Source organism: Saccopteryx bilineata, chromosome 4 (genome assembly GCF_036850765.1).
Source record: "Saccopteryx bilineata isolate mSacBil1 chromosome 4, mSacBil1_pri_phased_curated, whole genome shotgun sequence".
Taxonomy (NCBI): domain Eukaryota; kingdom Metazoa; phylum Chordata; class Mammalia; order Chiroptera; family Emballonuridae; genus Saccopteryx; species Saccopteryx bilineata.
In genome coordinates this window covers 264,598,997-264,626,879 of record NC_089493.1, presented here as the reverse complement: position 1 = coordinate 264,626,879, position 27,883 = coordinate 264,598,997, and the positions used below count along the sequence as shown (strand labels likewise).

General features: G+C 46.1%; 1 protein-coding gene across 8 annotated transcripts in view; it reads right to left on the bottom strand.

Annotated features, from left to right (window-relative positions):
• CUX1 (cut like homeobox 1) overlaps nt 1–27,883 on the bottom strand; it is a 373,287-nt gene that overhangs the window by 281,752 nt on the left and 63,652 nt on the right. For 5 of the 8 annotated variants that reach the window (XM_066274464.1, XM_066274469.1, XM_066274467.1 and 2 more), the window contains exon 2: nt 14,941–15,051. In XM_066274464.1, coding sequence (XP_066130561.1) covers nt 14,941–15,051 — 111 coding nt within the window. Of the gene's footprint in view, nt 1–14,940; nt 15,052–17,145; nt 17,347–27,883 lie in introns of those variants that run through there. The other 3 variants (XM_066274462.1, XM_066274461.1, XM_066274463.1) reach the window with 3 other exon arrangements.

Sequence of the window (27,883 nt, the reverse complement as noted above, 5' to 3'; positions counted from 1 at the left end):
TAAGACACAAAAAGAGAAACTGTACAGACGTATCTTTGTACAAAAGGATGTTCACCCACATTAGAAATAAGAAAATATAGCAAAAACCAGTAAGGATGGGACCAGAACAGGTCCTGGGAGCTGGCCAGTGGGGGATAACAGCATGCCGCTACCCTGGAGAGCAACGACCTGGCAGCGCTGACCTGGGCAAGCTGTGGCCAGAGCCTGCACTTCTGGGCGTCCTCTCCAGTACACTCCTGAGCCTACTCCCTAGGACACGTTTAATAATGAAGTGCCAGCAACCACAAATCCACTTGCCCTCTCAACAAGGCAACAGACACATCTCTTGTGGTTCATGCCCACAGTAGAATAGCGAGTCCCAGCTACACTGAATAAGTGAGATGCACATACACACTCAGCTGCATCTCCAAAAGGCAGTGCTGGGTGGAAAAGATAAGGTGGCAAAGGATAGATACATATACAGCAAGATACCATTTACACAAATAGTAAAATATACGCTTTTCTAAAATAGCAGCTATTGTTTATGAACGTGTAAGCAAAGTTATAAGTGCAAAACTGCGTATAGAAATGAAAGAACAGTTTTAAGATGAGATTCACATCTAAGTGAGAATGGAGGGGGAGGCATGGAAGTAAGATTTTCACAATAATAACCTTTTATTTCTACTTGAAAAAAGAGGCATCAGAAGCAACTGGGCAGAATGTTAACCTTTCTCTAATCTTCATGAAGGACACGAGTACCTTTGTTTTCTATACTTTTCAGCATGCTAGAAACAGTTCCTATTTAAAAAATTAACCCCGCAGTTGGCTCAGTGGTAGAGCATTGACTGGCCCGGCGTGTGGATGTCCTGGATTTGTTTCCCAGACAGGGCACACGGGAAGCACCCATCTGCTTCTCTACCCCTCCCCCTCTCGCTTCTCTCCCTCTCTCTCCTCCTCCTCCTCTCCTGCAGCCACGGCTCTATTAGAGTAAGTTGGCCCTGGGCACCAAGGATGGCTCCAGGGCTTCCGCCTCAGGCGCTAATAAATGGCTTCAGTTGCAACAAAGCAAGGGCCTCAGATGGGCAGTGCACTGCTCGTAGTGGGCTTACCGGGTGAATCCTGGTCAGGGTGCATGTGGGAGTCTGTCTCTGCCTCCCTTCCTCTCGGTAAAAAATTAAAAAAACAAAAAGATTTTTTAAAAGATAAAAAAAATTAACCCTGGCTGCATGGCTTCATTTATAGAACTACTGCAGGTAAAATCCCATGAGTGAGGCTCAGGGGAAGCAGAGGTGGCTGCTCATTCTGAGTCTTCTTGCCTGAGCTGCCACTCCCTGGAATGAGAAAAGGGTCTGTGTGATGCAAAGCTTTTTTAGGGCCAAAAGGTATCCCACACCTTACAAATGCATCGTTCTGGTGGCACAACAGGGAAGGCAGTGTGGGAAGTGTCAGGAACCGAGGACACCCCAGCCCCCAAGGCTGGAGACCCTGGGGAAAAGCTGAACTATCGTCAACTGTACAATCTTGGGACACTTGATCACAGACCTCTGTAGCCAGCCCTGTTAAAGTGTTCCCAGTGTAACATCAGCAGTAAATGAATAAATATGGGGCCAAACAGGGGCCCCAATTAGCCTTCGGAACTAAGATGGTGACCTTTCAAATGTAAAGCAGGGAAACACCAAGATAAGGGTCCTGTGGCTAGAAATTGCTCAGGGTGTAAGTTATCCCCTTGAGAAGTAGTCTAGACTCTGCTCTCTCTCTCTCTGAATGCACTGGAAAGGCTTTCTGCTGGGGAGATAGGGACAGGCAGGGTGTTTGCATGTGGCTGGACCCCTCTAGGTCAGAAGCGGGCTCTACAGGCCTGGACAGTGGCCACCAGAATGCAGGAAGCATCTCCACAGATCTGCAGCTGATCAACTTGGATTTGAAACCACCAGCCAGTGCCACTGGCTGTTGGCTGTGACATCCTAGGGGACTTGCTCCTCTCTGGCCTCAGTTTCCTTGTCTTTAAAATGGAGACAAATACTGTACCTATTTCATAGGCATCCAGTGCGTTTTCAACCAGTCAACACATTTAAAGTATGAAGAACAATGCCTGGCACTCAGAAAGTGCTCAGTAAGTGACAGCTGTTGTTACTAGCTTTACTGCTGTGTCCCTGCACTGACCAAAGCCCTCAAAAGAATTGCCTGGTACACCATGTCCCCCATATAATGGGATCACCAGGTCTATTTGCTGCACGCAGAATGAATTCTGAATAGAAAAACCACCAAGAGGTAAAGTAGGTGAGGCCTGCTGAGAAGAAAGGGCAACACCTACATCTGGGGCCCATGGGGAGGAAGAGCAGAGCCAGAGTGAGTCTGAAGAGGGAGGGCCAAGCCCTAGAGCACTCGGGTCTCAGCACACGGCTAAATCACCACCTCCCTTCTTGAGTCAAACAACAGAGGAGACTGCCTGCTCAGATCTGAATTCCAGGCAGTGGCAGAGCCAGAAGCAGAATCCAAGTGTCCTGATTCCCAATATAACCCTCCTTTAATTATATCAACTGTACCACGTACATGTCTTCCTGTTGAAATATTGGACCACAAACAAAATTATCATATTCTGCATGGCAGGCACATAATAATCCTGGTAAACTTGTTTTTATGCAACTCACATTTGCAAGGTAAAACCAAGAACCAACAATCAATAATCAATGTTCAATGATTAACCCCACCCATCCCCATCCACAGGCCCCTGGCCAAAGAAAGAAAACCCTAAACCAACATATCTCAGGATCAGTGGGATTTGTCATCCCATTGTCTCTTTCTTGACTACCATAATCTCAAAATTGAAGGAGAGATTTTCTTGTGCTTTGGCTTATAATTCCTGTGAGTAAACCAGCATTCCCAAGCAAATGTCAGATTTTAGCCTAATTGTTCCTTCCTAGGTATACTTCCACTAAATGAACCCCAACACACAAAATCCTTTAAATGAGTATATCACATCTAAGCAATGCTCAAAATCTTTTTTTAAAACTAAAAAAAGAGAAACCACTTGCAACTGAATGAATAAAAATTGGCTTCTGGAAGCTACAAGGAGACAGTTTGGTACAGTGCTGACAGCCTGGTCTGTGGAGCCTATCTGCCTGGTAGGCAGGTGGCTAACGCTGTAATGTGACACCAATGACACCCACCTCCTAAGGTAACAGCAAGGGGCAGCAAAATGTTTGTGAGGCACTTAGCATAATGCTTGGCTCTTAGTAAGTACGCAATAAATATTAATAAATAACAGTTCACTACAGTTTCAACCAAATTTTATGGCTTTCACATTTAGCCATTATAGCTTACAAGGATATTTATTGAGAAGAGGCTGTGAGCTCCTTCCTACACCCAAGTTATTATTACATCCTACATAGCATGACATTCTCCATTCAAAATTCACTGCAGTTGAGGTTATTGACCAGAAAGATAAGTTATTGGCTACACTCAAAGAACAGCTTCCAAAGATAGTCCAGCAGCAAATATTTCCACTCTCCGAACAGTAAAGCTAACACAAAGCGAGAGAAAATGACCCCCGAGACACACGGAAGGAACACCTTTTATTTTATGGACTCTGATTCAAGTCTGCAGTAGAAACTAGGTCTACAGTTTATAGATCTATTAATCTGCTCTATGCTTTAAGAGTATTTTTTTTATTTTAGTGTTCTTTTATAACTTTAAAATCCATTCATGAACATAATTTCTCCTTTCAAAAGATTAGATATTAATAACATACAACGTGCCATTTAATGAGCTTCTACTATTCACCGTGATTATTCTGGATATTCTACATTTTGTCTGAGTCACAATAACTCCAACACAGTTGTCATCACTCCCATTTCCTGGATGAGAAAATGGAGGCTCAGTGAGATTATACAACTCACCACGGTCTTGACTAAACTTCCACACCACGCCAATCAAATTACAGTCTTTTCCTTTTGACAGTTATTAAACTCTCAACTACTTTGTTATTCCTAAAATAGCCCTTTAAAAGCTGCTAGACACATGAAGGAAGCGGCACACGGGCTCAGGAAGGAAAGGAAACGCCAGTCCTGTCGACATTTCAGGGAGTTTGGACAGGCCGCCTTCAGCGCTCACAGAAAGTGGGCCGGGAGCACCAGAGGCCACCCTGCAGCCCCGGTCAGGGCCCCACGCACCGTTCTCACAGGACACAGACACTGAAAGATTAACTCTTCATTGGCTGCCTAAGAATTCTCTTTGCAATAAGGTCTCCCTCCAACTCAAATGTTCCTTAACTAAACTTTCTATTAATAACATCCGAGTTAAACAGCATCACTGGTCTTAGAAAGTACAGGGACTAGATCTGATGCCTGAAAGTAACTGGGTGATAAGAACAAAGATAATCAGGCCTTATCGAAACATATTTTAGGAAACCTGGTGCTAAACAACCTGTTAAATTCATCAGTGGGGGCAAGTTATGCAGAGGGCCATTTTCCATTCAAAAAACCTCCTCTGACTTCCTAAAGAACCTTCACCCATCCATACTCACTCACTACCATACTGTCTTGTTTTAGCTCTTATTACCACCTGAAAACGTCTTACATGTCATCTGCTTCCTTAGTCACTCCCTGCCTGCCCCTCTATGAAAACTGAAACCTCTCCCAGTGCCTGCTGTATCTCAGCCTCAAATTGAGCCTGGAGTCCTGGAAAGGGTGCAGAACTACTTGTAGTGTAAAGGAAGGGAGGAAAAAACACAGGAAGTAAAGTATAAAGTGTTTATTGAGCACCTCCTATGCACTCTATGCATTTGAATTCATTTCACATGCCTAGTAGCTGGGACATTCATGATTAATTCTGCTTATTTATATATAAAGGGCCCAACTCTCAGACTGCTTAGGGACCTTGCTCAAGGTCACTCAGCTCGAACATCCATGTTACCACTTACTAGCTGTCCACTCCACTCCTGGCCCAGGACTGGGCATTTACCATCCAAGATTTTCATCTACTCCTCACCATAAGCCTTTGAAGTAGGCAGAATATATAGTTTTACAGATAACAGAACTGAGGTTAAGTTTCTGTCCCAACACTATTGAGCCATGGAGCATGGACTTGGCTCAATCTTCCCAAGTTGAGTGAATCCCTCTGTCCTATAGGCCTCTGTGATGCCCTCGGAGTGTGTGTAGTATCTTTCTAGGATGTGGGGGAATAATGTGGCCACCAGCCACTTACTGACTTGGGGCTGAATTAGGTTTGAGTTACATTCATTACTGTCACACTCAAGGCAGGTTTTCTCTCTGGGACCCAAAAGAAACAAGAGTGTAACCTCTCTTGGGTTGATAAATTGGCTTAGAGAATTTAATTGGTAACAGTTAAAAGTTCATTTTTAATTTTTAAACCTTTTCTAGTTAAAGTCTTATTATAACTTAACAGTGGGTAATTCTAGAATGATTAACATCCAAGTTGATTACCTGGGCTTTACAATTTTGCCAAATACTGGAGTAGCCTTTTTAACACTAAGTTGCTACTGCCAAAATGAAAATTCACAATACTTTTTATGGGGGCATTTTCTTCTGAGTCTAAGACAACTGAATAAAAAATCTTATGTAGCTATATCCTCCACCCCCACAAAGAGCGGCGTGTGTGCAACCATCACCACTTACTGATTCCAGAACGTTTTCACCACTCCCAAAAGGAACCCCAAAAGCATTAGTAGTCACTCCCTATTTCTTACCTCAGCTCCCGGTAACCACTAGTCTACTTTCTGTCTCTATAGATACTAGACATTTCATGGAATATGTGTTCTTTTTGCACCAGGCTTCTCTCACTTAGCATGTTTCCCAAGTTCATCCATGTTGTAGCTTGTATCAGAGCTTCATTCCTCTTTATAGCAGAATAATATTCCTTTGTGTGGATAGACTACATTTTGCTTATCAATTTTTCTACTGATGGACAACTGAGTTGCTTCAACTTTTTAGTTATTTTTGAATAATGTTGCCATGAACATTCATTTACAAGTTTTTGTATGGATGTGTTTTTAGTTCTTTGGATATATACCCAGGAGTGGACATGCTAAGTCATAGGGTAACTCTACGTTTAACTTTTTGAAGAATTGCCAAATAAAGTCATTTCTTGAATGCTTTTTATTTAATTTTGTAAAAAATAAATACAATTTAGGGGTCAATATTGTACTCTCTGCTTGAGAAATGCATCTTAGAGTGATGCAATTAATATTTTAAAATTTTATTTTTTGATCTTAGAGAAAGGGAGAGAAAGAGAAACACTGATCTGTTGTTCTACTTATTTATGCATTCATTGGTTGATTTTTGTATGTGTCCTGGCTAAGGATCAAACCCGCAACCTTGTTGTATCAGGATGACACTCTAACTGACCTACCTGGCCAGGCTATAATTAACATTTAAAAAACTGTTTTGTGCTTCATCTGTGTTGGAGCAGTGGATAAAGCGGTGATTTAGAATGCTGGTTCAAAACCCTGGGCTTGCCTGGTCAAGCAACGCACATACAAGAAGCAACTACTATGAATTGATGTTTCCTGCTCCCCCCCCCCCCTTTCTCTCGCTTTCCTCTCTAAAAATCTAAATAAATAAATAAATAAATAAATAGTTTTGTAATGAAAAGATTCCTAAGTGCATGCAGTAGATATGATAGGACCTTTCATATTACAGTCATCATAAAGTATCCATGGTATTCAAGGTATAAGGCTAAATAAAAACACAGTGGAGACCTGGTCAGGTAGCTCAGTTGGTTGGAGCATCATCCCCCTATGCCAAGTTGCAGATTTGATCCATGATCAGGGCACATACAAGAATCAACCAATGAACCTGACCAGGCCGTAGTGCAGTGGATGGAGCATTGGACTGGGATGCGGAGGACCCAGGTTCGAGACCCTGAGATCGCCAGCTTGAGCGCGGGCTCATCTGGCTTGAGCAAAAAAAAGGTCGCTGGCTTGAGCAAGGAGTTACTCGGTCTGCTGAAGGCCTGCAGTCAAGGCACATACGAGAAAGCAATCAATGAACAACTAAGGTGTCACAACAAAAAACTGATGATTGATGCTTCTCATCTCTTTTCCGTTCCTGTCTGTCTGTCCCTATCTATCCCTCTCTCTCAGTCCCTGTTAAAAAAAAAAAAATCAACCAATGAATGCATAGATAAGTAAAACAAATCAATATTCTCTTTTCTCTCTCTCTCTCTCCCTTTTTCTCTTTAAAATCAATAAATAAAAAACAAAAACAAAAGTCTACAGTGGAGGCACAGCTCCTGCCCACAGGTCCTTACCCTTCACAAGTAGGAAAAAGTAATTGTACCAGCGCTGCAGATTCCGCTGAGGTGCTGGCTAGATCCCTGGACCCTGCAGCATGAGCAATTTGTTGAATGAAGTGGGATGTTCATATTCGTAGCTGGTGTCCACCCTTAGGGGGCATAGTTGCCTGCAGCCCCGGTCTTCTAAGCTTGTAGGCCTCCCTCCCATCACTGCACTTCCTCAAGGGCCCATGTCCTATGGGCATGTCTTGTCTGCTATCCTCTTGAAAAGTCACAATTTGTCATTTCAGTGCTGTGGGTTTTAATTAACTCATTTAAGTGTCCAATGAAATATAAGGAACATTATGCTGGTGTTTTCAGTCTTTCATGTAGATTAATTTTAGATTCTTATGAGGATGGAAGCAAAAACAAAAGCTGAGTGGTAAATTGGAGAGCCTGTCAATTTGTTTAAAACAAGGTAAGGGCCCTGGCCGGTTGGCTCAGTGGTAGAGTGTTGGCCTGGCGTGCAGGAGTCCCGGGTTCAATTCCCGGCCAGGGCACACAGGAGAAGCGCCCATCTGCTTTTCCACCCCTCCCCTTCTCCTTCCTCTCTGTCTCTCTCTTCCCCTCCCGCAGCCGAGGCTCCACCAGAGCAAAGTTTGCCCGGGCACTGAGGATGGCTCCATGGCCTCTGCCTCAGGCGCTAGAATGGCTCTGGTTGCAGCAGAGCAACGCCCCAGATGGGCAGAGCATCGCCCCCTGGTGGGCATGCCGGGTGAATCCCGGTTGGGTCTGACTGCCTCTCCGTTTCCAACTTCAGAAAAAAATACAAAAAACAAAACAACAACAACAAAAAAAAACAAGGTAAGAATTGAGAGTTCAGTTACCACTCTACACACAAATGTGTCCAAAAACAGTCTGAAACTGTTTTTGAGTTTAGAAAGCATAGGGAGCTATGTGTGATCTCCTTTAATCCTCACTCCAGTTCCATAATGCAGCTGGAATAACCATCCTCACTTTAGCCACCTGACTCTCCAGGAACCAAGTGGGGTCCTGCAGGTAACTATGCCCCCCAAGCTTCTAAACCCCCCAGCCACACTGTCTCAGGGCAGCCTGTGAGGGAGGGACGTGTCCGTTTGAGTCGCAACTTTATTTTTAAGTGACTCTCTTTTTCCAGGCTGAATCACTCCCTGCAGTGTCTATATAAAGGCTGTAGAGGCAGTGACTGAATGCATTTGGGCCTGGGCCACAACTATATATTATTCCCCCCTCCCTCCCCCAGCCTGCTGACTCCTTTCTCACAGGGAGTGAAAAAGGACCCTAAACTTTGCAGCATCTTCCCATCCTTTTGTCCTCACGTCAGCAAGAGGGGAGTAGATGACTTACGTGGGAAGGAGACAGTGTGGGGGCACGTGATTTCATATCTTACTCGGAAACAGTCCACTCTGATCAATACAAAGATGACTGTGGCTTCCCTAAAGAAGACAGTCACAGTACCCCAACCTGCCAGAGTCCAGAAGGAACCCACACATTGAGTTCATTTCAGTGATGGCTCAAGATTTCTTTCCCAAGTCGTATCTCAAGGCAACTCCTGATATATATATTTTTAAATATTTTATTTATTGATTTTTTTTAGAGAGAGAGGAGTGAGAGAGAGAGACAGAGAGAGAGAGAAGGGGGAGGAGCAGGAAGCATCAACTCCCATATGTGCCTTGACCAGGCAAGCCCAAGGTTTCGAACCGGCAACCTCAGTGTTCCAGGTCGACGCTTTATCCCACTGCGCCACCACAGGTCAGGCCAAGGCAACTCCTGATTTTTTACAAGTTTCCCAAGAATATAACTCAAACACTCCAGCCTGAGATAGAAAGGGTAAATTAAGATTCTGGCACTCAGGAAATGATTGTCAGTGAACAGGCAGTTATGTCAGCAGTAAAAAGAACATTCCCTGTCAGAGTCAGGCATGCCGATCCAGGGGGCAGGGCTGTGAGGCTTTGGCTGGCACCAGGCCCAGGGCCACCTGCCCTGGTGGGGACAGAGAGTGAGGAAGAAGTGGTCAGTCACAATGCTGACCCCAGGGAGCTATGCCCCAAACAGTCATGGCTGGGGCCAAGCTTGGCTGATGGTGACACAAAAAAAATGCCACATACATTTGGGCAGGACAGATGAAGAAAACGCAGATCTGGAATGGTAACGTGAAAATCAACACTCCAGAGCAAGACATGCTTATGCAAAAATACAGCAGGGGAACCAATGACCAATGAGAGCTCCAGAACTGCAGCTCAGTTAGATGCGGCTGCTTCTCTAGGAAACATAAACAAAACTTGCAAAGTCAGAGATACCTAAGACATTCTAGGGTAGGAGCTGGACACAGCAACAGGATAAAAATGAACTGAGGATCATTTTATGATAAAAATCACTCCATCTTGGGTCTCTGGTTCTCCTCCTCTTGTCTGCCCATAAAGGATGGTTCTGCTTACTGAAAAAAAACGGAAAAAAACACCCCTGTGCTCTTTCTGATCAGATCAGGTGCACCCAGGGTGGTTTTGCTTTAGATCCTGTGCTCTTTCAGGAAGCAAGTCCAACACTGAAGACTTTTCTTCTGTGAGAGAAGACTTTGAATGAGTTGAGCATCTCATTCAAAGAGCAGTGAGCTGAAACTGTTCCCCTGCAAACATCCTGAGACCTCACCTTCGCTCCTGCACTGCACTGAGCTGCATCTGTGCTTGCTCCAGCTTCTGGGCCCACCGGGGAGGCAGCACACCCGGCAGTTAAGAGCATCAACTCTGGGCCCACGCTGCCTGGGTTCATGTCTCAGCGTGGCTGGGAAGTAGCTGTGAGAAACTCAAGTAAAACTTGAGTCTGAGAAGCAAACATAAAACTTAACCAAATGGAAAAGCAAGAAAAAAGCAATTCTTAGGCAAGATCATGAGACCCTAAGTGCTGTCCCTTTGGTGGTCCCTGATGGGAATAATTCAGTTTTGAGGAATGCAGTTGGCCCGGTGACCTGAGGGTTCCTGGAGGTTTCTGGGAGGGTGGTGGCGCCTGCATTCTTCCATGTTCCCATTGATCCAATCTTCAGTTAGCTTTATCAATGCAGATGCCATCTGGGGCATCAAAGGTAATCCTGTCCTGCCTGTGCTTCAGACCTCTGATCAAAGCCACAACAGAGCAGAAGGCCAGGGTTTTGGCCTACACTGCACACAGTTCTAATACTACCAGGCCTCGAGAAAGCTGCTGCCTCCCCCTCCCCTGCACACACTGCCACCTTCCTGGCCTTGCCCTCCACCCACCTCAGGCAGAAGGAAAATGTCATCTAAGGTAGAGGTGCCTGTGCCTGCTGCCAGCCTGTGGGACTCTCATGACACTGGGTGTGGTCCAGCTCCTTCACCCCCATGCCCAGCCTGGAGGCTGGGACACAGTGGCCTCTTTCCAGAGGTCTGGGCCTCGGTGCCCCTACTGCTCCATTCACCCTTCCTACCCTGGCCACAACTAGGAGAGGGCAGAGGAGATACACAGGCTGCTCCCAGAGTGGCAAGCTGAGACTGCCCATGTGTGCCCAAGAGCTGTGCTCGAAGCTAGGGGTCCAGATGAGTTTCAGAGTCCAAGAGCAGCTGTATGCAAATACGTGCATTTCTCAGAGGAGCAGGTCCTTAACATTCATCAATATTTCAAAGGTTGAGAACCAAGGCTTAAAAAGCAGCACTGTATACCTACAGTAACAGTTACTGAGGCACACGTGGCTTGGAAGCTTACCACCATGGATATGAGGGTGTTTCTGGAAGAAAGTATGCATTCAGAAGATTCCAGTTATATCATCCTAACGCTTAACACGCCATGGCAGGATGGTCTCCTTACATGGCAGGAAGACAAGAAACTTTTTAAAGTACAGGGACAGGATTTTACCCCCCAGGGCCAAAATGTCTGGCACATGGAAGGTGTTCAAAAGGTATTATAAAATGATAAACTGTTATTACAAATCAACTTTTGGAACACTTTGGGCTGAAACTACTTGTATTTGTTTTGCTTTTTTTAAAGTTCCCCAAACTAGCTTTGAGGAACAGAAATCAGCTGCATCTCACACATTCTATAGTTCACGTTCTACTTCTGAGTGAATCCTGGTAACAACACACACTGGACTCCAGGCGCCAGGCTGTGCGGAGCCCTCCACACACACATCTATCGATCCTGTGAGCAGGGCCCTGTCATTACACTTTTCATAGATGATGAAACAGACTTCGGGAGGTTAAGTAATTTGCCCAATAGCAACAGCAAGTCACCTGCAAAAACAATATGGAAGGCACCAAGGCCTAGAAATACCCCGCAGTCTTTGAAGTTCAACTATCGATTATTGATTCAACAGGAAATGAATGTTTAGTTACAAAATTAAAATTAAAAGATGTTTTCCTTTGAAAGAAACTCATTTTTTGAATCGAAGAAATGCATAAAACTTTATTTGCCGTCTCCTTTGAATTAACTACAATTTTGAGGTTAAAAGACTTAAGCAATAATATTAACTGACTATGCGTGTATTTATCTAATGGCATAAACTGAAACTTAAGAAAATTCATTCTAAACAAAAGGAATTCAAGGCTTTGGCCACCCTGGCCACCGCCTGCCTCTGTGCTCCTGGGGCTTCTCCCGAGGGGAGGGGCCCTGCCTGGCAGACTCACTGGCCTCTGGGAGGCACCCATCAGAGCCCCCCTTCCCTCTGGACCCGAGGTTTCCCAGCTGCCCTTGGGCAGGGCCAGTTTAGGAAAACACACATTCTCTGTTGAGAGAAAACTCACCTCGGCCTTCACCCTGGTGCAAAATCCTGCACATTAGACTTATTAGGTATTCAACAGACACTGGGAGGACATTTTCTTCTTTCCCAAAACAAAGAGGAACGCCGGCTTTTTCATCGAGAATCAACACACTTGGTGTGACACCAGCAAGAATGCCACTGGCCCTGGTCCGCCTCAGGTGGCCCGCCTGAAGCAGGCCGCTGCTCACTCAGCCAGCCTTGTGAGATGCGATGATCCTAGTCTGTGCCCACATGAACAGATGCCTTTCCTGCCAGCAAATTAAATTTTTTTAATCCCCGAGAACAAAGTTCTAAGCAACCTTCATTTTCACAGGTCCATTTTTTCTAATGTCCCCTCTATAGCAAGGGGTAATGTTTCCTCCCTTGTCTAATAATCTGCCTAGCGGTAGTCAGGAGAAGTGACTGATGCAAAAAATTGGGCTCCTCTAATCTGAAACCCCAAACAAAGTGAAAATCCAATATACCCTCTGGATCCCAGGCTCCATACTCAGCAGATTGTCCCCCCTCTGTGTACCCCAGAGGACCCCGGCTACTGCTACTCACTCCTACCTCCACAATGGCCTTAAGTGGCTTCAAATTTTCAAAGAGAAGATTTTGGCCGGTGGCATAAGTGAACCTGACTGTCCTCTCTACCAGGTCTTGCCTAGGGTCCCCACAGGGACCCCACACAGATTTCCAGGAGGGGCCTGAAACAGGAAAATGCAAGGGGAGGAGCCCGGGCAGGAGCCTGCAGCAGCCTCGCCCTTCCACACTCCCAGAGAGCTGCGCCACCGCCATTCCCTTTCCACAGTGGACAGAGCCCGAGTGGGTACCGGCCTCAACCAGCTGGCAGAGGCATGAAACAAGCAGGATGGCAACGTCCACCCCTTCCAGGAGAGCTTCTGGGTCCCCTTCTACACACAAGACAAAATATAAAAATGTGCCCTGAAAAGAAGTACCCCAAATAGCATTTACCAAGGAGCCTGCTTCCTTCCCAAGCCTTTTCTATTTACTGGGATTAGGAGATAAAATGCAGTGTAAACCTGGCTTTCTTTAAGTAACTGGCCTGGGATTCAATACAAGCTCTGTTAGCTGGTCCCCAGTTTCTGAAAAATGAGTCCTGTTTAGACATCAATGGAGAGACTGGGCTCAGTTCAGTCCAACCAACATTTATCAGCTGAGTGTAGTCCTAGGTGGCCAGGGGGACACATCCCTCCTTGCTGGGACGTGCCCTTATAAAAGGTGTCTGGGACTCTAAAGGAACATTCAAGAATCCAGCTCTCTGCTTTGTCCTCTACACAGAATTTGCACAACAGATTTACTTACTGTTTGTTGTCTCTCCCCTCAGAAGGATGACCTTAACCTTCTTTTTTAGATGTTCTATGAACACTCCTGGACATACAGTCACCAAGGGAGGGACAGTAAGGACACAAGACGGCAGAGGACAGCTGCTCACTAGAACAGTGCTGAGAATGGCTCAAGAGATAGATATGACGGGGGCCAGACAGGGGAAACAAAGTCAAAGATGAGAGCTTGAGAAAGCCCCTGCTGACCCCCAGGAAGGTCTGCTGTGAAGCAGGTTCAGCGGAGGGAAACAGCGGAAGGAAGGGCTGTTCTTGGTCCCTTTCTTTGGTCCTGTCTTTACTCAGGCCAAGGTGGAACTGGAGAACGAGGCTCTCGCCAACACTGCACCGAGGGCGGCGACCCTGGCACCGTTACTCTCATCTGCGTTTCGGTCTGATAAAATATGGCAGATCCACGCTTAAGGGCAGTACGGGGAGGGAAGGGGAAGTAGAGGGCCTCAAATTAAAAACCTTTAGGTAGGCCTGCCCCTAGAGCCCTCTTTCTTTCCCCTATCATGTCCTCTCCTAATATATTTAATCCTGAAAATAGAAGTTTGTTTCCCAAAATGAATCCCAACAGCACTCCCTTAAAGAGCAAGCGCCTTTGGAACACTTAAAACAAGTCCACTTTTTAAAAATTCCATTCATGCATCATTTTTCTGGAGTTCTGTATATTGTAAATGAGATACTTTGTAAAAGTTAGAGGCATCCCTCCAGAAAGCAGCTTTTCTTTCAGGCCTATTCCTCTGTCCTCTGTGGAAGAATCTGCAAACCTGGGAGCCAGGGCCAAAGCCATGGGCAGCTGTAGTCCGCTCACCCGAGTGGGGGTGCGAGAGGCTGGAGAGCCCACAGCACGAGAACTATCGTGGGCCAGACTGGCAGAAGCTCCCTGGAAAGCAACTCCCACAACACTCTGTAAAACTCTCTTTTTATATCCTACAAAGCCTTTGATTGGGACTGAGGGAAAAAGGTACCTAGAAAGCAGACCAGGCAAATGCTGGTCTTCAAACATTGTCCTCTGAACACAAACTTACAAAAAAAATATAAACAAACAAATAAACAGATAAATAAAAGTGCATGAAGAGCATGTTTCCAGTGCCCTTTAAAGCATATTTCAGGAAACAGAGGCATTTAAAAGGCCTCACCAGACTATATGTCTGATTTATAAGAAGTATCAACATATTGCATCCTGAGATGTGTGCAGCCTTTAGATACACACCTGCCCCTCCGCCCACCATGTCCTTGTACTCAGTGATCCTCCACGAACTCGGGGTGGCATGCGCATGGACTGCAGGTGCCAGAGGCCAGGATGGGCACGAGGATCTGACCTGGCCACGCCCTGGCCATGTATTCTCACAGACCCAGACTGCTCAGAGTGAGTGCCTGGAACCAGCTTGCGCTTTAATCTGTCAGACAACCTCTCAGTGCCCGCATTCCCCAGCCACTCGGAAGCATGCAGAACGCTGGTATGAGGCTGAGGGTAACGGACAGAAAGCAGCAGACCCTCTGTCTGATGAAAATGAAATGCTTACAACACATCTTCTGAACATGTACCAGGAGAGTGAGACCCGTCAAAGAGACCTGGACACAACGCTGCCTCACCTCTGGAGTGTTCTTCTTGAACTCCCGGCTCTGCTCGATGAGCCGCTTTCTAGACTGCTCGCTTTCATCTTGCCGGTTTGCCAATACTGTTGCGGTGGCATCGAGTTCCCTCTGTCGGGAGAAACAAAAAAAAAGAAGACAAGATTGTAATTGCACTTTGTACCAGAGAAGATCATATGTGCATTTGACCAGAACACTGGGGAGAGCCCCAGTGCTCCAGGGACTGTCAATTCATTGGCAGAGGAGACACTGAGGGTTGAGGACGGGGAAATGGACACAATCACGCGGTTCCCATCCAAGCCCCACGCGCTGGTTTGAGAAAACCAAACTCGCTCAGCTTGGATGTGTGTGTTGATGCCACTTCACAAATGACTGTTTCTATGCCAGTACATGCAAATACACTTTCCTTTGCTAATACCAGAGTCAGGCCAATGCCCAAATGCCATCCCTCATTGCAGTCACTCACTTCTGTTCTTAACAAGTGTCTCCTCTTGTCACATTTCTGTGCTCTGCCCCTCGGACTCACTCTGTGCTTCTCATCAGGGCATTCTGCTCAACTGTCCTTCAACAGTGCAAGCCCAGAATCTTTTGTAAGCCTGGAATCTTACTAAAGGCTAGACATCATGTCCAAGACCATTAAAATTAAACTGTTATTTATTTTCAAGAGCAACCTGTATAAGGCAAATTCCAAGAATAAAATGATTTTCAATATCTTGTAAACTTTCCAAAATGAGGCACCTGGAAATAGTGGTTATTCTCTATTTTACTTGCCCTAGAACTTTGAGAAGCACCAGGAGTGGGTTCTCTGTAAGAGTACCAGTCAGGGGCTTAGGGTTTGGGGCTCTGCTATACACAACAAACTGACACTCAAAGCATCAGAGAACCTGCGCCCCGACCTCAGAAATTCTGTGAGCAGCCACCAAAAGGATCCATTTCAAACAAGCCTACGGCAGATGGGCCCTGAATGGTGTTCCAGACTGACAGCAGGAGCTCAAGGACACTTTCCCATAGCCACTGAGAGGTCCATTTTAAAGACACATACTAGCACATTCTGCTAAGGATTTAAGTGGCTGCCCCAAGTGGCTTCTTACGGTCTGCACTACTCTCCCCCACAAGGCGCAGGCACAACAGAGCAAGGACCCCATCAAAGGCTGAAAAGCAAGGAAAATCAAAATGAAAATCCACCCAGAGCAATCCAGGAAGCAGGTGAGAGTTTCTCCACCCACCCTCCACCCACCTCATGAAGTTCCACCTGCTTTCCTTTCTAGTGCAAATACTGAAGAAGTCTGTAAGCCCTGCTGGTGAACACTTCACACACACCACTGTGGGGTGGGCCACTGCCAGACGAGATGACAGAGTGCTGGAACAAACATCCAGTGTGCTGTCGACTTGGAAACTGTAGACAGTTTTCAAAGGGGGGTGAGCAAAACAAGGGAGTGGGGGAATAACACACCACACCACACTCTCCCCTTTAGTGTTTCTGGCATTACAGCAAATCTTGGGCAAACAAGTCCAAAAGAATAACGTGGGCTAGAATTCAAGAACAGATGTCAAAGCTACTGCAGAAAAGAGGGAAACACTGCACATTTTGATAGACCACATTTGAAACACATCCCAGTCAAGTGAAGTCAGAAAAAAAGAGCAACCGAAACCAATGTGGTAACATGGGGATGGAGATAGAGAAGAGAGAGCAATCGCAGATAAGCAGAAGGCTTTCAAAAATATAAACAATCTGGTAAGGAGGAGGACTTAGACGTCTATATTTAAGCAGCAGCAGCAGAAGTTATAAAGGGAGACTTCAAGAAGAGGGGAAAAAAGCCAATACTGAAATATGACAAAAAAAGTAAAGTTAATGTTTTGTTCCAATCACACACGAATGCAGAAAACTTAGAGAAAAACAGAGAGCCCTGACTGCTTTCCATGAGGACCCTACACCCAGAGCGGGGGGTGGAGGGGGAGGGGGCACAAAATTAGAAATGTTTGGTGACTTCTATGGCCAGGTGGTAGATGCTGAGGGCTCACTAGAGAGAAGAGTTTGGGGACGGTAGGGTAGGGGGGTTGCTTTGGAAGATGTCTGTGAGCACACAATCTCTGAGACCCTCTGATCCCTGATGTTCCCAATGAGACCCCCAGGCAGACCCACTGGAGAGCCTGGCCGAGCAGGGCTGAGCCTGGGGCAGGTCGCTTGAAGGAAGGCAAACCCACCTTTATCACAGGGCTGCAGTCCAGCGAGCCTGAGGAGCCCTGCTGCTGGCAGTCAGGAAACTCTAGGGGCCCGCCACACTCCTTCCCCACCAGGGCAGGCATCTGCAGGTCCACAGGAGAAACCAACGGGGTCTCCAGATTTAATACCATGCTGCCACCCGCCACCACGGAAACAGATTGGCACAGCGAGGAGGAGACCAACGTCCACAGATCTGGGGTGGAGGAGCTGTCAACTCCCCAAATTTGGATGGTCAGATTTATGCCTCACAATCTTTGACCAAGTCCCTTGAAAAAAATACCACTGAATCCTTTTAAAGAACACCAAGGCTTTCTCAGGCTGTGGGGACAAGACAAAGGGAGGAGACTGCTATTAAACATAAGCCAAATACTGTTTTATTATCTACCCAGCCTGCCTACACTCAAAGTGTCAAATATAATGACACATTAACAAGGGAATTTAATGTGTTTAGGGGAGGTGACAGTGGGGGCCTAAAATACAGAACCCTCAGCCCCTGAGTCACTGGTCACATGTGAAAAGGAGTGTAGAGTCCCCACATCTGAAAGGCATTAAAAAAACAACAACCCTGAAACCAACCTAAATATCCAGCAATAGTATACTGGCATATCTACTCAAAGATTATTGTGCAATGGTTAAAAAAAAAAAAGAAAGAAAGAAATACAGTCCTACATGCACTGTATGAGATAGAGTGATCTTCAAGATATATTTAAGCAAAAAAAAAAAAAAAAAGGTGAAGTACAAAACAATGCTAACATTGTTTAAGATAGTCTCTATACATATGCTTGCATAAGCTTCAATTATCTCTAGAAAGTTACAAAAGACATTTGCAACTGTCCTTGGCTCTGAGGAGGCACAGGGAGGAGAGGACTTGCTCTTCAGTATATATCTTTTGGCTATTTTGCCATGTGCACAGATTACCTAACTGGAAAAACTGCAATATATATTAATTTTTAAAATCCTGCTAATGTGAAAAAACATACACACATAAATTACAGTAATATATTTTATACAATGCACCCCATACATGAGTGTTTACTTGTCTGTGCCCACCTGCCCAGGGTCGGTGATGACCTCCTGACTCACTCTAGTGATGCAAAAAGTGAGGCAAGCGCATCCTTTGTCAAAACAACAGCTGTTTCTTGCCCAACGCACTGCGCACTGGCTAGTCTCAGGGCTTACGACTGAGGAGGTGCCAGGCTTTCCTGGGGAAGGACAGAGAAGGGTGTCTCCTTAGATTTAGAACGCTTCTGCCAGAAACACCCGAAGGCCCCAGATCTAAGGTGATGGGAAGCTGGCAGGGTTGGCAGCAGACTCGCGGGCTCTGAACACAGAGGCACTTCCAACTAGGCCAAAGGAGTTGGAGAAAGTACTGGAAAACCATCTTGCAAGGATGGCACCTGGAGAAACTGAAGGTTTTCTTTCTAAGTGACCAAGGGATGACTGATGTCAGCAAGAGATACGGTCCAGGGAAAGACCTCTGGCCATGGAACGGGGGCTCAGTGCACCCAGGGTCCCCTCACGCTAGGAAATGCGTGGACAGCTACAGCCCTGTTTTCCTCATGGATTATAACTTCTGTCGTGCTTTTTCTCCATTCCTAACAACCTAAAAGGACAGAGCCCCTAACATTTTAAGTTTCTCTCTGCCTAAACCTCAGCCTCTAAGCCAAGTATTAAAGATTTATTAAACACAAAAAAAATAAACAACCACCACTAAACAGTATTTAAAAGAAACTGTGGGAAAACTCTTTTCCAAATAAAACAAGTCTTTTAATAATGTCAGTAATCAGTTTAGAATCTCTTGCCTTTAAAGTGTGTATGTCAGTTGCTTGTTTTAAACTGAGGGGTATCTGCAGCGCCACTTCTGTGACACTCTCTCTTCCTAGGCCCTAGGCCAGGCCTGTGGAGGAGGTGCCCTGTCCCCAGCACCCCCGGCTGACAGAGAAATCAGCAGCCAACTGCATCAACAATGCAAGTATGCCTTTTTATTGTCGCTAACTTGAAACCGGTTCACTCATCTGGTGTTTCTTTGGGGTCTGTTAACTAATCAAACAGCAAATCCTATGTAAGAATTTAAAATGACTTTATTAGCTATAGTGAAGAATACTAGTGCAAAAAGGGAAAGGCCAACCACAGTTTCTGTACCAGGTTGTCCTCAAGACCTTTTCTATTTTGTATCCAGCAACAGAATCATCTTAATTAAGATAATGCATGTCAAGTGCTCCATCAAGGTAAATTTTTCTGTACTATCAGACCGATGCACTTGACCTGAGGCCTCAGTTCATTCCACCACCAGGATCCCCAACTAGGCTGGGTCCTATGCGTGGGATTGGCTCAGTCACCATCACCTTCCTCCACCTCTTCCTTATCTGGGCTCACTGGGTACCTGTGGGGTAGGTGCTGTCAGAATGGGGGCTCAGAAGAACCAGGAGCCTGGTCAAGTCCCCCCAGGATGGGGTGGGGGTGAGGTGGCGGCACGTAACAGGAATGTGACATCAGTGAGCAGATGCCAGCCTGGCTTGGGCACGGAACTGGTGATGGGCTGCTTAGAGGCAGGATGGTACGAATGTGAAAACAACTGCTCAATTAGAAAGGCGAAAGCCACTCCTCAGACATGTCCCCAAACAGTGAGCAGGACATCCACTGTGAGTACACAGATCTACATGCACGTGTAACGTGCTCACACACAAGAGCTTTCTGGAAGGCTCCACAGTAGAAGATGCTGCTGCGATTCCATATCCTAGGGAGGGAAACGAACAGGCGGGACCACTGGCGGAGCAGAGAGGTCCTTTCACCATCTTCCCTTTTGTACATTTTGAATTTTGAGCATGTAAATGTAATAACTATTCCTAAAAAGAAAACATTATATTTTAAAATCTCATTATTTCCCTATAATGAGACAACGTAGGCTTTGAAGGACTAATAAGGATCTATGAACTCATGTCTCATCCCCAAAAAGGGACCCTACATGGTACTATAGCAGGGGTCAGGAACCTATGGCTCGTGAGCCAGATGTGGCTCTTTTGATGGCTGCATCTGGCTTGCAGACAAATCTTTAATTAAAAAAATAATAACATTAAAAATATAAAACATACTCACACATTACAATCCATTCATTTCCTACTGCTCATGTTCATGGTTGCGGGTAGCTGGAGCCAATCACAGCTGTCTCCGTGACAACACCAAATTTTTATTGGATAATGCTTAACGTAAACCAAACGTTGTATGGCTCTCATGGAATTACATTTTAAAATATGTGGTGTTCATGGCTCTCTCAGCCAAAAAGGTTCCCGACCCATGTACTACAGGAAGTGCATTTTGTTCTGTTCATGGGTGTATAGACTGACAGTGATCTCTATTTAAAGGAGAACCGCCTGACTGGTGGTTGGTGCAATGGATAGAGCAGGGTAGTCAACCTTTTTATACCTACCGCCCACTTTTGTATCTCTGTTAGTAGTAAAATTTTCTAACCGCCCACTGGTTCCACAGTAATGGTGATTTATAAAGTAGGGAAGTAACTTTACTTTATAAAATTTATAAAGCAGAATTACTGCAAGTTAAAGCATATAATAATTACTTACCACGTACTTTATGTCGGATTTTCGCTAAGTTTGGCAGAATAAATCTTTATAAAACAACTTACTATAGTTAAAAATCTATCTTTTTATTTATACTTTGGTTGTTCCGCTACCGCCCACCATGAAAGCTGGAACGTCCACTAGTGGGCGGTAGGGACCAGGTTGACAACCACTGGGATAGAGCATAAACCTGGAATACAGGTTACAGTTTGAAACCCCTAACGTTGCCAGCTTGAGTTTGTAGGCTTGAGCACAGGACCATCAATATGATACCAAGGTTGCTGGCTTGAGCAAGGGGTCATTGGTTTGGCTTGAGCCCCTGGCACATACAGGAAGCAATCAATGAACAACTAAAGTGAAGCAACTACGAATTGATCTCACTCTCTTCCTCCCTCCTTCCCTCCCTCCCTCCCCCCCTCTGTCTAGGCAATAATAAAAAAGTCATTTAAAAAATCAGAATTCCCAAAGTAAATGTTAATGTTTTCGTTTACTTTATAAGTTTAAGTAGAGAACCAAGTCTGACCCCATATTTCCCCAAGTGCTTTTTTTCAGACCTTTAAACCTTCTTCACCACTTTCCCACTCACAATCTCTGATTCATCACCAGGTAATACAAAAATCTGAATTATGGCTACAGTATTCTGTCATGTAATGTCAGTCACATGGGTCAGCAGTGAGCATTTCCACTAAGGAAGCTGCAGTTTCCACAAAATTAGTCAGATCTCCAACAGGGACCCCAGTGGGCAAGTGGCAAAGATGGAACAGATGGAACAGAGGGAGAGACCCAGCCCAGCCCGCCCTGAACTGTGAGCTCCCACCTCCCTGCCTGCAGCCCCGGAGAATCTCAACAGAAGGCAAGGAGGGAAGAGGAAACTGAATGGAGAGAAACAGCACTGGCTAAAGGCAGGGAGGTAGGAGGTGCTGGAGTACGCACAAGGAGTTGCAAGGAGTTCCGTTTGATGCAAGATTAAGATGTCCTTCATTCTCTCATGGGCATCAATTACTATACAACTGTGTAGGTGCCCAGGTACACATACACGCCATACAAGAAAAGTGACACGTCAAGCTATAGCTCAAATCTGCGCTTGGCATTCTCACTCAAAAGCCTTCGTTAGCTTCCCAGGGAGCTTGGGATGAGACCACCAACGGCCTAGCAGGCTCCCATGCTGGCACGCTGGTCTTGCCCTAGCGCCTCAGAGGGCTGGGTCTGCTCCTTTCCCTCAGACCCTCAGCTCTTTCCTCTGCTTGAACACCTTTCCTTTTTCTCTTCCATGAAGCCATCAGATCTCTATTCTAATACCACTTCTCCTACCCTTCATCCCCTTCTACCCCCACAAGACTAGGGTGCTCCCACCCCCGGCCCTGAACTGTGCCTCCAACCGGGACCTTACTTTGCAGTTCAGCAATGCGCACATGTACATGGTTAGCGACCCGATCCCTGTGGCTGTGGGCTCTGGCAAGGCCTGGGTTTTGCTCACCACAGGGTTCTCAGCACCCGGTGTGGTGCTGGAGCACATCACAGGTGGGTAGGCAAAATGTGATAAATAAAAGAATAAGCTAAAAGAACAGAAAAAAGAAAGGCAAAACAAACTAAATGCTGTCACAGAAGTCCAAAAAAAAGTGCTAAGGGCTCAAATGAGGGAGATGACTTCTCCTTGGGAGAATATTAGAGGGAATGTGGAGAAAATAACTATCTTACAGAGGAGCCTGAGGGCTGGCCGGGATGTACTCCAGGCAGAGGATCCAATACACGGAGAGAGGGGACAAATTTAAGAACTCTACAGACTGGTAAGGCTTCCAGTAGGAAAGAGAGATGGTGAAAGAAAAGAAAGGAAAAGGGAAAGGAAAAGGGAAAGGAAAAGGGAAAGGAAAAGAAATGGGAGGGGAGGGGAGGGGAGGGGAGGGGAGGGGAGGGGAGGGGAGGGGAGGGGAGGGGAGGGGAGGGGAGGGGAGGGGAGGGGAGGGGAGGGGAGGGGAGGGGAGGGGAGGGGAGGGGAGGGGAGGGGAGGGGAGGAAAAAAAGGCCCACACAGCACTGAGGTCTTGGATGCAGAGACCAGTCTACAACAGCCCAGGAGGCTGTGGGGCTGAGGAGGAGGAAGAGGAAAAGCTGACAGAGCGGCTCTTGAAGGTAAGAATGGCTGAGGAAGAGGGAAGGGGAACCTAGAGGAGACACACACCCTCTCCCCACTCACCTTCCAAGGCTCCTGGGCCCAGTTGTTGAATGGTACTATTTTTATAAGAGTTGAGTACATGGCTGAGAGCCCCTGAGGCCCCACCCCCGCTGGAGCAGCCCAGCAAGCTCTCCAAGCAGCCTAGGAAGCCACTTCCATCACAGCACCACCACAAGAACGGGAAAGAGACGAGGGGAAATGGGAATAGGAAAAGTCCGTTCCGGCAGTGCTCTTGGGAAAAAGGAGAGCAGCAAAGCAGACATGGGGTTCACTGTTGAGGCTCTTCCCCTGTTAGATGGACCCCATCTGCTTCATTTCTGAGCCCCCAGTGGGAGATCCCAATAGGGGGTACTTCTCAGGGAAGGAGCAAGAAAAGCAAGGTTCCTGGGGAGCCCAGAACAGAGCCCAACACATTGTAGGTGCTCAGTCAACACTGGCTGTGAACTGAGTAGACAAGAAGTGAGCTCTGCAGGTTAGACATCCCCCACAGTTTTCTGACTCAGGGAACAAACGCGTGGACGTGTGAACAAACAAGGGCTGCTTACAGTTCAGGTTTCTAGTTATCTGGGGACTTCGCAGAAACCCTGTGTGTGTCAGCTTTGCTGAAATCTGTACCACACAACCAGCCATCTTCTCCCATCTTGACAATTAAAGCAAATGATCAGAACACAACCACGCAACCTCCTGGCCAGATCTACAGCAGCATAATTTATAGCGTGAGGGTGGGCCCTGTGCCCCAGTACCCCAAGGAAAGGAGAGAACGTTAGGGGCCAGGAATGGGAGGGGGGGGGGGTAAAAAGTGGTGCCCGCAGGGCAGTGTAGAGGGAGACCAGGGTGCAAATGTACTCTCACCACCAGTCACCTCTGTGACCAGCCCAGCTGCCTAACCTACAATGAGGGCCCTGAGACATGCCTCACAGAGCTGTTATGAGGATTAGCTAAAACGCTGGTACCATGAGTGATAAAGTTCCTTTTGTTTTTTCCTCACTTTTCAACCTGACCTCACCTCGAATAGAAGAATTATTTTCTCATACCCCTTTAACTCTTAAAACAGTATGCACCTAGTACGTACTCAGTAGTTTGTGACTCTGGGAAATAATTTGATATTAATTCCCAATCTAGGATTCAAATGAAACAATTTATTCCAACATGGAGTTGCTGCTACCTGGGTCCTTTCCATCTACAGCGGCATCACTGTGATGGTGCACATAGGAAGGGACAGAGGTGGGGGCAGCTTTCTCAGTGTGCTTTTTAAATATAATTTTGATTTTGGATCAAGTAAAGGCATACTCAGAAAATAAAACTGAATAAAAAGAAACAAATCACCCTAACAAAAGCTGAGTACAAAGCTTTCATACAGCCTTTTTGTGAATTCCTCAGTATTGAGAAATTTCAATAGAACCAAGATTTTGTTTTTGATTAATTTCACCCGTCTATGCAAAGACAGAAATGCCAGATGTATCCAACAAGCACTGCACCACACATCGCGCTTGCCAGACTCTCATTTGAACCGGGAGATGTGAGAGACGCATCTAGGTGATGCATAATGGAGTACGAGCAGATCCAGACCCCGTCACTGACAGGAGGCGCTCGCACCCCGGGCTGTTGCAGGGAGAGGAAAGGATGTCTTTTAACCCTAACGAAAAGAATTCTGCTTTACATATTAATCGAACCATATGAAATTGTTGACGTCTGACCAGTTTTGAGCTACAAAAATGTCTGTTCTACTAGTAGCTTTCTTTACTGCGCTGTCTGATCGCAAAACAAAACTAAATTTGCCTGCCAGCCGCAGCCTTTCAGACACACACAGCTCCAAATGCAGGAGTGCCTTACCCCTCTCTAATCTTGCACTTTTCCCTGGAGCCCAAAGACCTCTCATGAGCCTCCACCATGCCAGTTGGGTGGTCCCTGCTGCCTGGCTCTCTCCTTTGCCTGGGCTCTCTATTGCTTTCTTCTCTGTCTTGCTCCTGGGTTGAATTGGGGGCCCCCTGGATAGGTCCCTTGTCTTCTGCTTCTGTGGTGTGCCCCAGGGCCACAGCCACCACTTTCCCCTGTAGAACCCACACTGGGGACCAGAGAGGGGCTGCTGAGGTCTGACCTGTTGGTACTAACAGTCCCATATGCCTCAGGATGATGTTGGGAGAAAAGAGGCCACAGGAACTTTGCTAGTCCCATCTCACCAATGAGGAAACCAAGGTTGGGCACGTATGTGACTTACTTGCTAACAAATGCCCAGGAAATAGGTCTCGACTTTTTTCATTCTTCTTATAAATAGTATAAATTTTGAGACAAATCTTAAAACCAAATGGGAATTTGTTAAAATTTTTACATGTCCATGAAGGTCGATGTAGGAGCCGGGGGGTCAACTGTGGCTGAAACATCCAGCCCCCTGCCCAGCTCACTGGAAGTGCTCCACTGCTCCGGCTGCAGGACGGGAGACGGGTGCAAGGCAGAACAGGCACACCTACACCCCACAGCTGCACTTGGAACGGAGAAAGAGGGAGACTCAACAGATCTTTAGTAGACTGCCTATCAATCAACTACTGGAATCAGGGACCAATTAATTAAATGAGGGGGATGATAGGAACTGCGCTATCCAAAACGGTAGCCACCAGCCACGTATGGCTATGTAAATTTAAATTAAATTAAACTTCAGTTTCTCCTTTGCAGTAACCAAATCAGAGGGCTAGGGACAACTATATTTGATGGAGCAGATATAGACCATTCCATCAACACAGGAAGTTCTACTGGACAGGGCTGGTCTAGAACGACTCTCCAGGTTCTGAGGGTGAGATTATTAACTGTTACAAAGCAGACACTGCTGCCCCATTTCACATACTGAGGATTAGCTGACTGGCTCTGCCCAAATCACACCACGAAGGGGCAGAGCCAAGATTCCAACCCAGCCCTGAATGACCAGCCCTGCGGAGGCCAAGGCCCCGCAGTAACCCACTACAACGCCGCTCCCGCACTGCAGCGTGACGCACCCGACTCTCCCCAGGACAAGGGAGCCTAAATATTAGGCAGGGGCATAAAAAAATGTTTTAATGACCAAAATAATTATGCCACTGTTGAAAGGAATAACTCTGATTTCATCTACGCTGGTAAATGTATTCCTCCTCAAGTATTTGTTTCAGAAATTAGCCTTTAATTTGAAAACGTTTGGAGCCAAAATTTCTGTCAGCTGAAAATATTTATTTCTATTGTTTGGCAGGAATCAATTTGTTAGGGCACCAGCCACTCTGGCAAAGCTTTCCCTCCACTTCTCTGGGAAAAGGCTTGGCGGCAAAACTCCCCGCCACCCAAAGCTCTCCGTCTGTTTGGGCTATCCCAGCCACAAACATCTGCCAGCACAGCCGGGCTGTGCACGGGCCAACCACTGCCTGTGCGAGGGGCTATTAGGAATACAGAACTGGACTGGGTGGGCAATCGAGTGAATGGAAATTTTAGGATCAGAGTATATTTTATTTAATTATCTTGTGACGTAATATTCAGTGATTTTTCACATGGCCCTGTCTCTTTTGGTATTAGTGAAGTCTAGAAAGCAAGCAGCAGAATTCCAGGAAGACCCAGCTCTGTCCTGGCTACAGGAATTTGGACAAGTCACCAAGATGCCTTGAGCCTTGGTATTTCTCATCTAGAAAATACACCACCTACCATGGCTCACAGGGGTCTTGGAAAACTGCATGACATAAAGAATAAGAAAAACTCTTATAAGTTGAAAAACTTTTCATAGAAATAGTTAGTTCTTATCTTCTGCAGGGATAAGGTATCCTCCCACTTCTTCACTCACCTCGGTTTTTGTATACTCCAAGGGTGCAGGGTGCTTCTGAGATAGGTCATGAAAGTTAAAAGCTATCACAGCTATAGGTGAAGTGCTAATAACTTCATTCTGAAACTGTCGGTTGTTTTTTTAAATCGCAGCTGTGGCTTGCACCAGAACTCTCTACCTGTAGCTGCATTTCCTTCTCACATTTTAATTAGCAAATAAAAACCCCCAAAAGTTCTCAAAAAGTTTTTTTTTGCCAGGAATTTGTAAGTAAAAGTCAAAAGACGCCAAGGAGCTGCTGGGAAAAAATCAAACCAGCAGCAGTCATCCACCAGCCGTGCAGAGCGGGTTCTCTGAGCTTCTGTCAGGCCAAGAGATGCCACCTCTGAGCCAGCTTTGATTTTATTTTTGCAGTTAATTTTCAAGATTTCGGGTGTTCACTGAGCATGGTTTATAACATCTCGCCATTGGCTGAGAGCTGCTGCCAGCCAGATGGCCCGGCAGAATGTAAATGTGAATGTCGCATGCAATTCCTTCACTCTCCCCCGGCACCACTGTGGCCAGCGCTATCAGGAAACCTGGATGCTGGGTGCCAACAGGTAACACGACATAAGGCTTCCTGGTGCCAAGAGCAGAAATGTGATTTTAAAGGAACCATTTAAATCCTCAAAAGAGTTTCACCTCTAGGTGTCCTAGATGTGAAGGACAGCAGGGAGGAAAAGGGGTTGCTTCATGAGCTGCCCTGGAAGTGCTGCTGCCAATCTGCCTATTCTGGGCACGGGAACTGCCACTCCAGTTTCCAGTTGCACTCCACCCTGTCCAGGGAGCTTTCTAAAAAGTAACTCAGACTTTATAAAGCCAGCTAAAGAGCTAATGCTAACTATCTAAACTCACACTAAAGGATGAGAACACAATTACAACAAACTGCTACCAACTATATAATGAAGTTCTATATTCATTTGCATCCAAGGCTCCTAGCCGGTGCAACTCCCAACAGCCTCCAAGCTCTGTCCCAACATGGACGACTTACGTTCATCCCAGCTCTTGACTCCATGGTCTTCTCTGGGCCCCATTGGGTGGCATATGGGGGAAAGTATGGAAGAGGGAGCTATTTCCTGAGACAGAAAATTAATGACAATCACAAAGCACTCCCAATTTCTCTGTAACTGCTCCAAGTTCAGGTTTCTGTCACCTGTTTTTCCA